Source organism: Vanellus vanellus (genome assembly GCF_965231255.1).
Source record: "Vanellus vanellus genome assembly, chromosome: 4".
Lineage (NCBI taxonomy): Eukaryota > Metazoa > Chordata > Aves > Charadriiformes > Charadriidae > Vanellus > Vanellus vanellus.
The window spans coordinates 1,302,371-1,315,405 of NC_138909.1; the positions used below are offsets into that span (position 1 = coordinate 1,302,371).

Consider the following 13,035-nt stretch of genomic DNA (forward strand, 5'->3'; position numbering starts at 1 on the left):
ACCTGTAATTGAATCGGAGTATTAAAGTCTAGCTAAATGTCTTACCACCTTTCATATTCTTTCATACATACTTTCCAAGAGCAAGAAAGAGAGAAAATCCTAATGGAATCCCTGTCCATATATACTACTTATAGCAAGCATTTTGCGTAGGGAGCACTGCAGAGCTTTGCCTTATGGTAGTCACCAGCAGACAAGGACAGATGCAGATTTATAAAGCTTTTATTTATTATTCATTTTTTTTTCAAAGTAATAGAATTGAAAAGTTTCTGGAAAAGCATGTGGTTTGACAAAACACTGAAGATTTATGAAATACTCATTCAATACCAAAGGAAAAAAGGTAATGGGCGGGAGAAGTTACACAGAAGTATTTTTCTTCATATTTTTCCCACTGGCATCCTAGATTGGAGAAATAAAAAGGATTATTTTGTAAAATGATAGCGTACTAGTAGTACTTCAACTTTCTGTATGCTGTGTAATGGGAGATGATAAACCACCCGTTAGAAAAAGCAAATGCTTGGTGGTCCAAGGGAAGCTAGATGCGTTTTTGAGTGGAAGGAGATAAATGGGTGGAAGGGTGGGCAGAGGCGGGTAGGTAGATAGATGACCCAATATATATATGCACTATTGCTCTTACCTACCCCATCTAAGCGCCGATTCCTAGTGTGGCTCTGCTCTGGACTATTAGGTTTGCACCCTAGAAAAAAGAATACAAACAGTTCTGAGAGAGAAACCAAGGGAGCAAAGTATGTAGTGCTTGAGCAGAACCTTTTATAAACTTAAACTTGTGTCTGTATTATGGTTCGAAGGTACTTTCTAACCTTAGAATCTGTAGGCTCGTGTATATTGGGTATTTTTCAATTTTGCGAAGGTAGAAAATAAACTTTTTGTGGGAGTTAGAGACAAAATAATTCCTTCCTAAGCCTTCCTAATATATTTACCTATGCAATACTTTGGTTACAAATAAAAAAGGATTCAATCAATAAGCAGCATAAGGTATTAGTAATACAGTTCTATGCTTCGAATGATAACGAGGTTGCTGTTGGAAACTGTCGTTCATACTTCCTGTAAATGCTTTGCGCTTGCTCAGCAATACGGCTACAGAGAAACTTCTCCTGTGGTTATTTCAGAGACAAGTAAATGTTGAGTGAATGAATGTATTTGTGGTTGATGACATTGGAAAAAGTGGAATGACTGTTGATAGGACGTAATCAGCTGGACTTCCCCTGCCAATAATTTGCTAGGCGTCTCTCATAATTGATCCACATGCACTTTTTACTGGTAAACCTTCAGAGTTCTACAAGAATCTGTAGCACATGAGGAATTTTACGTATGCTAGAGATACACCTTAAATTCTACACATATGTATTTTTCAACTACAGCTTGTAGATATGCAACTCTTCTGGACAAGGCCTTGAAGAACCTTATCTAATCTAGAATTCAGCCATGCTTTGAGCAGATGACTGGACTACGTTACCTCCAGACAACCTTTCCATGTGAAATTGTTCAATGACTATAATCTGTAACTATAATCTGTACAGTCAAGATATAAGTTATATGCTCTGCAGGCAATCTACTGAAAGTGCACACAGACCAGTAACCATAGCGGTTTGCAGTACCGCTTTCATAGTGCATGTTTTCCTAGTGAGTTTCCACTTTCCTGTATACGTTTTGTTTTGTTTTGTTTTTAAAGGAGATAGGAAATACCTCTTCGCCAAAGCATGTCTCGATATCTGATTGCTTGCAGCACTTGTCTACCATGGCAGTGAAACCATCAGCAATTGTCTTTATTTGTTCTTCTGTCATCTGGGGCTTGCGTTTAATGAGGTTGACAAGCAATCTGAAAACAAAGCCACAACACACAGTTAATGCTACCTGTTGTAGTTTGATTTCCCAATCTAAAATACATCATTCTGTGCAGGTACAGCTCATTTATGAGGTTGTTTGGGTTTGGGTTTTTTTTCACGTCTGGAAGAGTCTGTGCCTATTTGTGACTCCAAACTTCCAGTCTACAACTGTCTGTGAGCTTTTTGTTATCCTGGTTACCAGTGGGTAAAAACTTAATGAAATGATCTGTATGTTGTCTTAATTAAGTACATCATGAGACTTGCACTGGCAGTGGACCTACATGAAACTGGTCAGCTAAGACACTGATTTTATTTGAACAAAATACTCTGTTTGGCCTCTTCCAAACTAAACGATGTTATGCACTGGCAAGCTCAGTACAAACATGTAGTTCAATCTGGTTTTCTCTCTGTCGCTAGTGAAGTCCCAGTCAAATGATAAAACACAGGGTTTATAGCTTCCTTTTGACCCCCCTGAAGTGTCACGCTTCAGAAGTTTTTCTGCAAGGTATTTCTTTTAGCTTACTTCATCTGCCCTAATTCCCGTTCAGCAGGAGGAGCAGTGCACAATTTTTCATCAAAGCTGAACATCTCAGGGTCAAATGCTGGAGGCACATATTTGGTATCTACTCCCATGGCAGTGAAACATGGTCTCCTGTAAGCGTAGGAGTCGCTGCAGCAGTGTGAAACATTGTCATTTATAGGTGTAGTCTCCTGTCTCCTGCACATATCCTGAATCACAATGCTCAGCTGAAAAGAGAAGGAAAGAAGGACAAACATCAATTACACCTTCTACAATAACAGAATAAATGTGATGTTTGTGTTGCAATAGCATAGCCGGAAGTGGAAGCTATCAGAGATAAACACCTGCTCAGAAATGGCGTGGTCTTAAAATTGAAAATAAATACGTATTTCTGGAGTTGGGCATTTCTTCATCTGCAAACACTCTGTCCTTTGGGCTACAACCAGTAAGAACGTCTTGTTGGTTGTTTTTTTTTTTTAAGAGACTGTTCAGCTTTCCCAAATGCAAGCTGCCGCAGACCCAATCAACTTACTTTTGCTTTCTGAGGGAAAGCAAAGTTTAGCTAAAATTTTCACAAGCTACCACGGGACAACTATTTAGGTTCTCCGTCCATTAAAAATGAACAGACTTTGAATTCTGTTAGGTAGATGCTTAGCTTGGGGTTTATGAAAAATCATTGTGAGTTTACTATTTCACCAGAATTCAACAATTTTGAGAACAGAAGAAATTTCCAAGAGGAGTAGAGAGAATAAAGACATATACTCACATATCCCTCAGAACAAGGTAGGCGCCTGTCTTCAGGAAGCTGGCAGCACTTAGTACCAACGGCTGTCATTTTCTTTCCAATTTCAAGCAAGGTATCAGTTGAGACCTGAGGCATTTTCTTAGTGTAGCGGATCAGAAGTCTGAAAAAGTCATATCAAAATGACTGTTAGCTCACATTTGAAGAATGCTCTACCGAGCTAGACCACTGAAGTGAAAATAGAAGTGAAGGCCAAACAAATTTGCCCAAAGCAGCCAGCATTGTTGTTTACACTCAGGAATATTTATCAGAAAGTACTTACGCTTTAAGGAAGTCCGCCTCGCCATGGGTAGTGAGAAAGTCACAGTTTGTCTTTACAACATCCTGAGTTTCTTTGATATGTTTGTTCAATTCCTCTTGCTGCAAACAAGTATGAAGTGATTAGTAACGTTAGAGCGGGACATCCTGATAACAGTCATACAAATATACCTTTTGACCTCTTCTAAATCTAAATAGCTGTAAGATAACCATTTTGCAAGGCTCGTCACTTCCGTTTAGCCTGGATGGCGTAGGAAGGACTCGATTCTCATATGAATCTTGAGTTCTAGCAGAAATTCCAATAAAAAGGGAGCAAGATTTTTAAAACTTAATTTAAATTAGTTACCCATTGGACTTACTGTCTAGACAATGGGGTTTTTTTGTTTGTTTGTTTAAATCGGGTCAACGTTTTTCAAGTAAAGGATTATCAACCATGAGGGGAACGTCCTCTGTCTATCCCTTGGCCAAAGCTGTCAGTGGCTTGACTTGTGCTGTGACGTGTGTGCGATTCTGTTGAAGATTAGGAGAGCAGAGTTTAGGCATCTCTATCCCAACCTAATCCGTGAGCAGTCATACTCAGTAGAGGCAGTGGAGCCCATAGAAAAATTCAGCTAACCATCTTCTTCGGGACAAGCAGAATCACTTCTGAGAGACAGAGGCGGGAGACAGGGATTAAAGTGAGACTAGTCTGAAATTTCCTAAGGTGACCAATGAAGTTACTCTGTGATCTGAGAAAACTCTATATCATTGTCATGGGCGCTGGGCTGCTTCATCTCCCATCAGAACACTAACTTCCCCTGGGATTAGTCTCTCAAAACGCTTTCTGTCTGCTCTTCTGTAGGAGCTTCTCAACCCAAGCTTTGCACCTACAGCATTTCCATAGCACTCAGCAGGGTTGTCTGTTTTGCAGCACTTTTCCAGGAGTGTTTCATATCCCTTAGTAATTCTCAGAATCAGCTGCGTGGAGAACTCGGGGTGTCTTCGTGAGTATTCATAAACGAACCTGAAAGACACACAAGCTCGCAGAATTAGAGCTCCCAAATAACATGCTGCTTTCTTCATGCACAACACAGTAATTAACGACAGTTCCTCAGATGAAATCAAGTAAGGTGAACAATGAGCTTGGAATGCTATTTACTTGTTTTAGAAGAATTTTTTTGTCATTCTGTTGTCTGCCAACAGGGCAAACGCGTTAGGAATAAAATAGTTCCCCAGGACAGAATATTTTATAAGTGGATGATGTATGCAGGTATGCACAAAGCCCTCAAATAAAAGAAAGGCACTGAAAAGTTCAGCTTGCGTAAGTAGGACAATGCTGAAGAGAAACATGAATGAGAAACCAGGGATTCGAGTAGGGTTGAAGCTCTCTTAGTTACATTGGACTTCCATGCGGTCATCTCTTTTCTCCATATGCGCTTGAAACACACAAGAGGACAGTTGTGCCAGTGGTGCAAAAGGCCATAGTCCAGAAAAGACAGAGGATCATTTGCAGAAACGTTCAAATATAAGCACGCATACCGTTGGCACTACTTACTCTGACAAGAATTCATCGTGGCCTGCCTCAAAGCTTTTACACACTTCCTTATCTTGGATGTATTTGTCAACTAGTGAAGGAAGATTTTCAGGCTTGTCATCGAAATCTGCTTCGATAATGCACTGACTTCGTTCCACAACTGGCTTCTCACAGCAGTGTTTGATTTTACTTGAGAAAACATCTTGTTTAGAGCAGATATAGGTCATAAGCTCTGCCTGTAAAATAAAAACATATTATCAGACGAGCTACGAAATAATAATTTAAAGATAGATTCATTCATATCTATCTTCTTCAGACTCCTCCCTTTTTGTTCAGGCCACCTATTTACTTAGCACTTTCCTCAAGAAATGCTGTCTCCTTACGAAGAGAAATAATCAGAGGGACGGGCACATTCTGTGCATGTTGAGCATGACATTCACAGGCATGTGGGAGAATGCGGTCCCCTCCCCGATCTTAGAAACCTTGAGAAGACAAACTCTGGAAAGCCAAGGAATGTCATTGAGTGGTCTGTCACTAAGATGCCTGATTTATCTTGTCAGTCCTGTCAGGTGCCGAGCTTTGATAGCAGACAAAACATGAAAAAACAATCAGAGCTTCATAAAGCCAGCACTGGACACCAGCTGGTTTAAAAAGTGAGTCTACGTTCCAGCCAGCCAGGCAATACTTAAATCATGTCACTATCGTACAGTTTTGCCAATCCTCCCACACAAGCTGTTCTTTAGACTTCATTGGCACTACAGGAAAGCTTGATTAATGGCACACAACAGGACAGCAAAAAAAAATGTGGCCTTTTTTTGCATTCTTTATGATTGATTTGAAGTGAGAAAATACCATCAAACAGTCTTCCTGATAAATGTTTTGATTTCAACCAAACACAAGCGCTATGCTGTAAGTAACAGGTCTTTGCCCTCGTGATCTTAAAGGGCTAGATCCGGAACTGGTGTAAAACCTAGTTCCCGTAACAGTCAGCTGAGCTGGCCATCAGTCCTTACAGTCTTTCAGCAGTGTTGAGTACAAGTTCCCTGGACTGTGAATGCATAGCTGCACATTTTTCAAGCGTGTAAATATTTTTTGAAAAAATACTTAGCTTACCCTGTCATCCATGCACTCCACCATGTCGCCTTCACAGCACTCTTTGTAGATACCCTTAATATCACCTAGAATTTTAAGTATTTCTGAGTATGGAGCCTTGGGATACTTCTGGCTCAGGAGAACGAGATAACTAAGTGGAAAAGAAGAAAAATGCACTTGTTTTAAAGCTCTGGACTGAACATAAACCTTGCAAGTCACTAACACTTATGATAGTGTAGATCAGCATTGTTTCAAGTAAATATTCATTCATTCTTCTCATCTAATTTCTGGTGGCTAGAAAAAAAAAGGGCATCGACACCCGCACCAGAAACCTAGTGCTCTGTTAAAATGGACAGAAGGCAACAAGTCTGTGATTCTTCTGTTCTATCTGAGCTGTCTATGTAAGAACCACACCCTAGAACTCCCCATCACTCTTGAGTGACTGTAAAGCATCTCTAGATCACTTAGCACAGGCATATATAGTCCTAACTAAACCTTTAAATCAAAGCTGACTATATCTAGTAAGGTAATGCTCGTCAATGTTAGAGCATTAGAGTAGCCACAGAATGAAAGCAGTTCTCTGCGCTTGGACAGGTGATCCACTTCTTAATTGCAAAAGTCTTAATCTTAAAAAAGCACCTTGGTCAAGACCTGTGATTCTGCCAAATTTGATTGCTTTAAGGTTCAGACTAGCAACTTTGCTGATTACCAATGTGCCTGTCACTCAAAGCTGTAGGCATCAGAATGGGACACAGCTTTGAAAGAATGTAGATTAAACACACCGGAATCTCTGGTGCTGAGTGACACTCCATCAGTCAACCCCACATTTCCTGGATTGGTTCTAGAGACAGTTTCATTTCTCTCTGACTCTCACAGCTGATCTTTTTAATGGTACTCACTATTAGCCCGGAATACATAGGTTCCCCTTTGCGTCTAGACTTTACACAGAAACCTGACCAGAATAAAATTCTACCTTTAAATATATAGGCTAAGAAATCGCTGTCAGCCTAGCACTGAAAGACACTGAAAGACAGAACCAGTGATCTCTATTCTGTTGGACAATGGTCCTCAGCCAAAAGTATGCAAGGAAGGACCATGACTGCAGTTTTCAAACTCAGCATATAGAAGTGAATTATATATGCTGATATTCTCCTCTTGAGTAGTTTCAGGTTTAGGTTAACAAGGCTACTTTTTATAAAAAACTGATTGTAACTTACTCTGCTTTGAAAGTTCTCTCACCAAACTTGTTGAGGATTCCACAAGAATACTGTTGTTTCACGCTCACTTTCTTGGCTCTTTCTTTAATGGCAGTTGCCTATAGGAACAGGATGCATATCATCACATTAAACTGATTACATCTAAAGGACTGAGAAATAAAGCACATCTGAAAATCCCACTTCAGGAGAATTTGTTAGGCAGTCCAAACCAGGGCACAATCCAGCATTTAAGTTCTAGTCTATACACTACACTTTATGGCATGGTGCAATTCTTCTACAGACATGCCGCTGTTCACCAAATACTTCCACTTCATTGAACCCTTGTGGCTTTAAACACGCATAAGTTGTCTTTCAAAGCTCCGCAGTGATTAAACAGAAGACACTGGGACTGAGTTTGAGAGAAAGGGGAAGATTGGTTCATGCCATTCTCATGGTTAACATGAAATCTTGGCTTCAGTTCTCTAAAAAGCAAAGCTACATGGAAGTCATCTGCTATTGCCTCCTAGGGCTAACACATGATTAATCCTGACCCCTCTCTACAAGTTCTTCGTACAAAGATTTGCATGAACAGGAACATTCTACTGGTTTTTCACTCTTTCTCCTCCATTTGCTTAGGCAATAAATAGTGGGAGAATAGGAGAGATCTGTCATACACGTACAAGTTGGATGTGGCGATGGCATGTTAGGCTGCCAAGTGAGATCAGTGTTTCCCTAGTGCCTCTTTGGTAGCACACCTTATCGCTATAGTTTACCACAGACGAAAAATCCCAAGTGCTACCGCTTATTTGGACTCAGCGCGTCTGGCAATACTCACAGCTGCCTGCTAATGTATTAGCAAAGGGACAAAAAAACAAGTGTAATTATCGACACTTTGATTCTTTTGGGTTTTCACTTAAAAAATCAAAATATGAATTTTTTGACCATCTTAGTTTTTACGAAGCCATATACAAATGTTCAGTGAAAACCACTATGGGAAAGCACAATTCTGGAATTGTAATTTAATATTGGCACTTTAAAGTTACTTCTTGCTTTAAAGAGAACCTGCTGCTAAGATCAGAAGAGACCTTTATGTAGCAGACCAGTTGCTTAGTTTTCAGCAACAGTGAAAAATTTGGTATACCTTTTCATCCAAGCAAGCACCGACATCACTCTCTGCGCAACAGCTTTGAAGCGCATGTTCATAATCAGCAGCCAGACTGAGGATTGTTGGGGCATACAGGAAGGGGTTTCGTCTTGCCACAGAATAGATGAAACTAGAAGGAAAAGCAAAACATGAGTTTCATATTCCCACAACAAGAGCAAATGGCCTTAAATCTCTTAGAGCTTCTATAACTTCTATTTCTAGTTTAGAAATGTAATCTACTTTCCTAAGGTAACGCCTACTAGTGTTAAACGCTCTGCTAAATCTCACTGTTTCCTAAGCAGGACTCAATAACAATGATGGAAGGAGGAACTCCTCATATTGTCAGCCACTTAGGTTGACGTTCATATGCTTTTTTAAAATGCATTGTCAAATACGTGAAAATTCTGGGTATGAGTGTGAAAAAAGTAATCTATGGCCATTTCACCGATATCTTATTGCTAACGTTCATTCTTTTTACTGTTTTCTTTCTTCATCCTTTCCAATTACAATTGGGCAAGTAAATTATAAAATCAATACTGGGAACACTGTGGTTTTTCAGGGTTTTTTGGGCAAAAGTCCCCCAAGATTTATAAAAGGTGATCCCTTAAAGCCCCTTTTTGAATGGAAAAACCTGCTCAAGCACGGAATAAAAAATGTGATCAGAGCAACTGTTTTATATATGCAGATATGAGGCTGAACACTTGCAACTTTTTTTAGATGTCCTGCATGCCCACCAACTCCTTATAGCTTGACGATTCCTCCTCTGCACGACTAAATACTGAAACAGTACAAAATGGCCATTTTTCTTACTGTCCCAAGAATGGCACCCGGTTGTCCTGGTACTCCTTGCATATCACATCAGCAGCTGGTCTTTGGTACGGCTGAACAAAGTCTGGTTGGGGAACTTTAAATGACAGGAAACACTCATTTCTTTCAGGATCAGCTTTACTACAGCAGTCAGCCATTGCTCCGTATGAGTCGCGGAGCTTTTCTACTTGGCAGATTTCATCCAGGAAAATGGAGGGCTAGAAGGGAAATGCTGGAGGTCAGAATTATTGCTTATACAAAGTGTAATGTATGTTCTATTTATCTGTAGAAGAAAGCCCAGATTGAAAAGTAAACACATTTTTACTGGATAAGATTTAGACCATAAAGCAGAATAATAAATTGTTTTCAACACAATTTCATGAAGTTTTATTTTATACGGTCCAAACCCAAAACTGTTACAATGCTTTATTGAAAAAAAAAATTAATTATAATTTAAAATACTCTGTGCAAGATGGTGATCTGTTACTTATAATCTGACTAAGCTGAATTTTCAGATTAATTAAAGCAGGATTTGATATTCTATTTGATGATCAGCTTGGGAAACCTTTACGGAGAACTAATGTAGTCATGAATCTGCTAGACATTCGGGGATCCTATGTACTCGCAAACTGCTTTTGTTACCCGACCATAGAGGATTTTTTTTAAAACTTCTTAAATTACCTTGAATTAGCACACGTAACTTTTCAAGTCACCCCAGTGTGAAAACCCATGTGCTTTGGTCTTTAATACCTGGAATTAAACCCATATTTTACAGCTGGGGTATCTGTACTAAACGCTGATGCTCATTTCCAGGCAATGCTAAACTTAATGTGCCAAAGTGCAGTGTTTGGGCTCCACTCTATGGCTCCACAGATCATTTAGGCACTTCTGAAACCCAGAGTTTCAGAACCTGACAGAAACAAGTTCTTCGTTTCAGCACTAAAATCTGAGCATTGGTCAATGACAACAGCAACACCTGAAAGGATCAGGTATAAATGCTCAACGAGAACGATTCCGGTAGCTGCACAGAATGAGGAAAAACTCAATACCAAAGGATTCACTGCCTACCAGTGATTTTGTGCACTCGGGAGCATCCTCATTGGCCACGCACTTCTGTGCCAGATCAACAACATCCTTCACCAGCTTAGACAGTCCGTCATAAGAACATCTCTGGAGATACTGGGCAAATGTGATCATGGTACTGAAATATAAAGCACGTATTGGAATACAGAGATAAGAAACATAACACTGAATATTTTTGAAGGTGCTTCTAGATTCAGAACTGTTTGTAGTACCGTATCCCACATCCTTCCTCTTCTCACCACCTTTCTGAAAAAAGGTTTTTAACCTTACTTCCCAAGAACAAAAGTCTTGAGTAATAGATTAGAAACAAACCAGAAAAGACTGTGATTTGAGTTTTCTGCCGCTTTTATCAGCATATTTGTAAATGCCATAAACTAAGCTGGCTTTTGCCATCCTTACAAATGCTGATCTTCAGGCTGCCTTCTTTCAGAAGTAGTTATGTTCCTGTCTGGGCTCTCTGCCATTCCCAAAACCAGTTTCAAAAGAAAATCATTGAACTGTCTCAGAAAACCTGTTGCAGGTTTGTTTTTTGAGGCTGGTGGGTTTGTTTTGTTCTATTTTTTTTTTTTTGTAATGTCTCAATCCAGCACAACTCCTCTCCATCCTAAGGTTATCAAAACTGTATTACTCATGCCTATTTTCTTTTCTCATAAGGAACACAGGTTTTCTCTTAAGGTTTGCATGGATTTCTTCTCCCATACAGCAAGAAAGTCATAGTGACTTTTGCAGGTCTTAAAATATTTGTAGGCTTTGTATACTAGAAGTAAGAAGGCAAACTCGATGCCATGCTTCAGTGAGACATATACACTCTTCACTAGTTTTTTTTTTCCTTTTTTGTCCAATATCAACAGAGATGGAAAACAATCAGAAAATGTAAGGTGAACATTCACTTACACTGCTTTGAATGTCTCTTCCTTCAAATCATTGTAGCGATGGGCAATCTCACTCTTGTACTCTAGGAAGAAAAACAAAGAGAACAATGATGCTCGCTGTCCCGTTGGCTGTGCCAGACCCCTTAAAGAATGCATTCTGGGCACCTCGCACCAGAATTGTTTGGCATTCACCTAGCTCTTAGACTTAAGGGAGTAATATCATTGTTTTGAAACGGACCAAGCTAATGCTGAGCATTTGTAAAGTCCCACCTTGGGGTACATCACCCTGGGTAATCTGTACTGCTTTTTGGGAACTTCAGTCTAAAGCTTTCTCCAAGCCACCTTGAACTCTTTGTTGTCTCAGATGACTGTTCTTGTCATTTGCCTGCAGATACCTAACTCTTGGCCATGCTCAGCTTTCTAAAGGAACCCAAGCAAGGGATTTTTAGGATTCTAATGCAATATTTACCTCTGTAAGCACATTCTTAAACCAAATATTAAAAATGACTGTTGTAGCTTACTATTAAGGGTTAGCAAACATGCCGTTTGCATAACCAACAACACTGTCCTGTCTACAGGACAAACAAAGCAATGCAGCTGCAGGTTGATTAGAACAAGCATTAGGAGACTTTCCTCTCTTTGAACACAAAATTATTAGCTTGGCAGATTGATCTTCTTGTTCCACCCACTGCATATCATCTGTGCTCTTCATGAGAAAGAAAGCAGATAAATGCCTTCACTTGCTTGTAAATACAGGTTGTAGTTATAGCTTGCTCTTGGCGAGAACGTTCCCAACAGCACGGCATACGGCCACGCTAATGAATGAGCTAGAATAAGGCAGTCATTTTGTTCTAGAAATACAATTCAGGAGCATTTAGAAAACATGGAGAGTAATTCCTTTACCTAATGGAATATACCTGCTTTGATAATAAGGGTTTCAGTGCAGAAAATTGTAATTTAAAGGGGTTTTTGCTGCTGTTCACTGGCATTTCCAGTCAGCTCCTGAAAACTCAGTTTTGTTAAGTTTGGGTATTTTCATTTCTCAAACAAAAATAATATATATATCAGTGGAAAAAATTCTAGGACTGCCTCCAGAAATATTTCTTTGACTAAGGTCTAAAATTATATAATACAAGGAGAACTGACACAACGAGGAGTTTTCTCCTAGCCTTCTTATAGCCCAGCCCGAGATGTAGATTTTTGGATTTCTGACCTACTTGTGTGACAACCGTTGCCTTTAATTGGTGAGCAGTTTGCTTAAGAACTACCATTCAAAAGATGGCACTGCCAAAAGCACAGTGCCTCTGCTTTCTCCATGCTGGGAAGTAAAATATTCTGAATAATCACCATCTGTTCACGCACTACACAGATGTAGCAAAGGGACATCACCAAACTTAATTGCTCAGTTAAGTTGTCTGGAGCGTTCTACCCATCTCCTCACCATTTCTTCATTTAGTTTCTTTCCAAATAAACCAAATTTTTCTGTTTTCTTTGATCAGGCTTGCAAGAATCGTTTGTGAAATTGCATTAAAGTCATTAAATTGATATAATAAAGACTGCCAAGACAACTAATTAGTCCTTTCTTACCTGTGTCTCGAGCAACTCTTTGCAGATTCCTGGATGTAGCTGAACTAAAGAGGAAAATAAACGAAATTAACGTTACCCACTTCATGGTTGCAGATTATGATGTGGGCTAAATTATTCAGAAATGCTAGGAAGATTGCAGGGAAAGCATTGGCTTATATACCCTTTCCTACCTGTGTCTGTAATATATTAACCATAGAGCTGGCACTTGTAGATTTCCATTTGGTCTGAAGAAGATTACAAAACTTGGACTGTCCTTGCTAAAAATGAATTTGGTATTATTTGTTTATTATGTGTTACTCCGGGCCTTTTTGTCCTGA

General features: G+C 39.5%; 1 protein-coding gene across 1 annotated transcript; it reads right to left on the minus strand.

The window, feature by feature from the left end:
* Positions 1-209: 209 nt before the first annotated feature.
* On the minus strand, positions 210-12,803 carry ALB (albumin; the record flags this gene model as incomplete). The annotated part of the gene is made up of 15 exons (XM_082482932.1): positions 210-396; positions 639-694; positions 1,705-1,837; positions 2,368-2,591; positions 3,131-3,269; positions 3,429-3,526; positions 4,295-4,427; positions 4,959-5,173; positions 6,051-6,180; positions 7,247-7,344; positions 8,367-8,499; positions 9,180-9,394; positions 10,245-10,377; positions 11,154-11,214; positions 12,719-12,803. 14 exons carry the CDS (start codon positions 12,801-12,803, stop codon positions 644-646), a joined length of 1,848 nt encoding a protein of 615 aa, XP_082339058.1. The 3' UTR covers positions 210-396; positions 639-643.
* Positions 12,804-13,035: the final 232 nt, after the last annotated feature.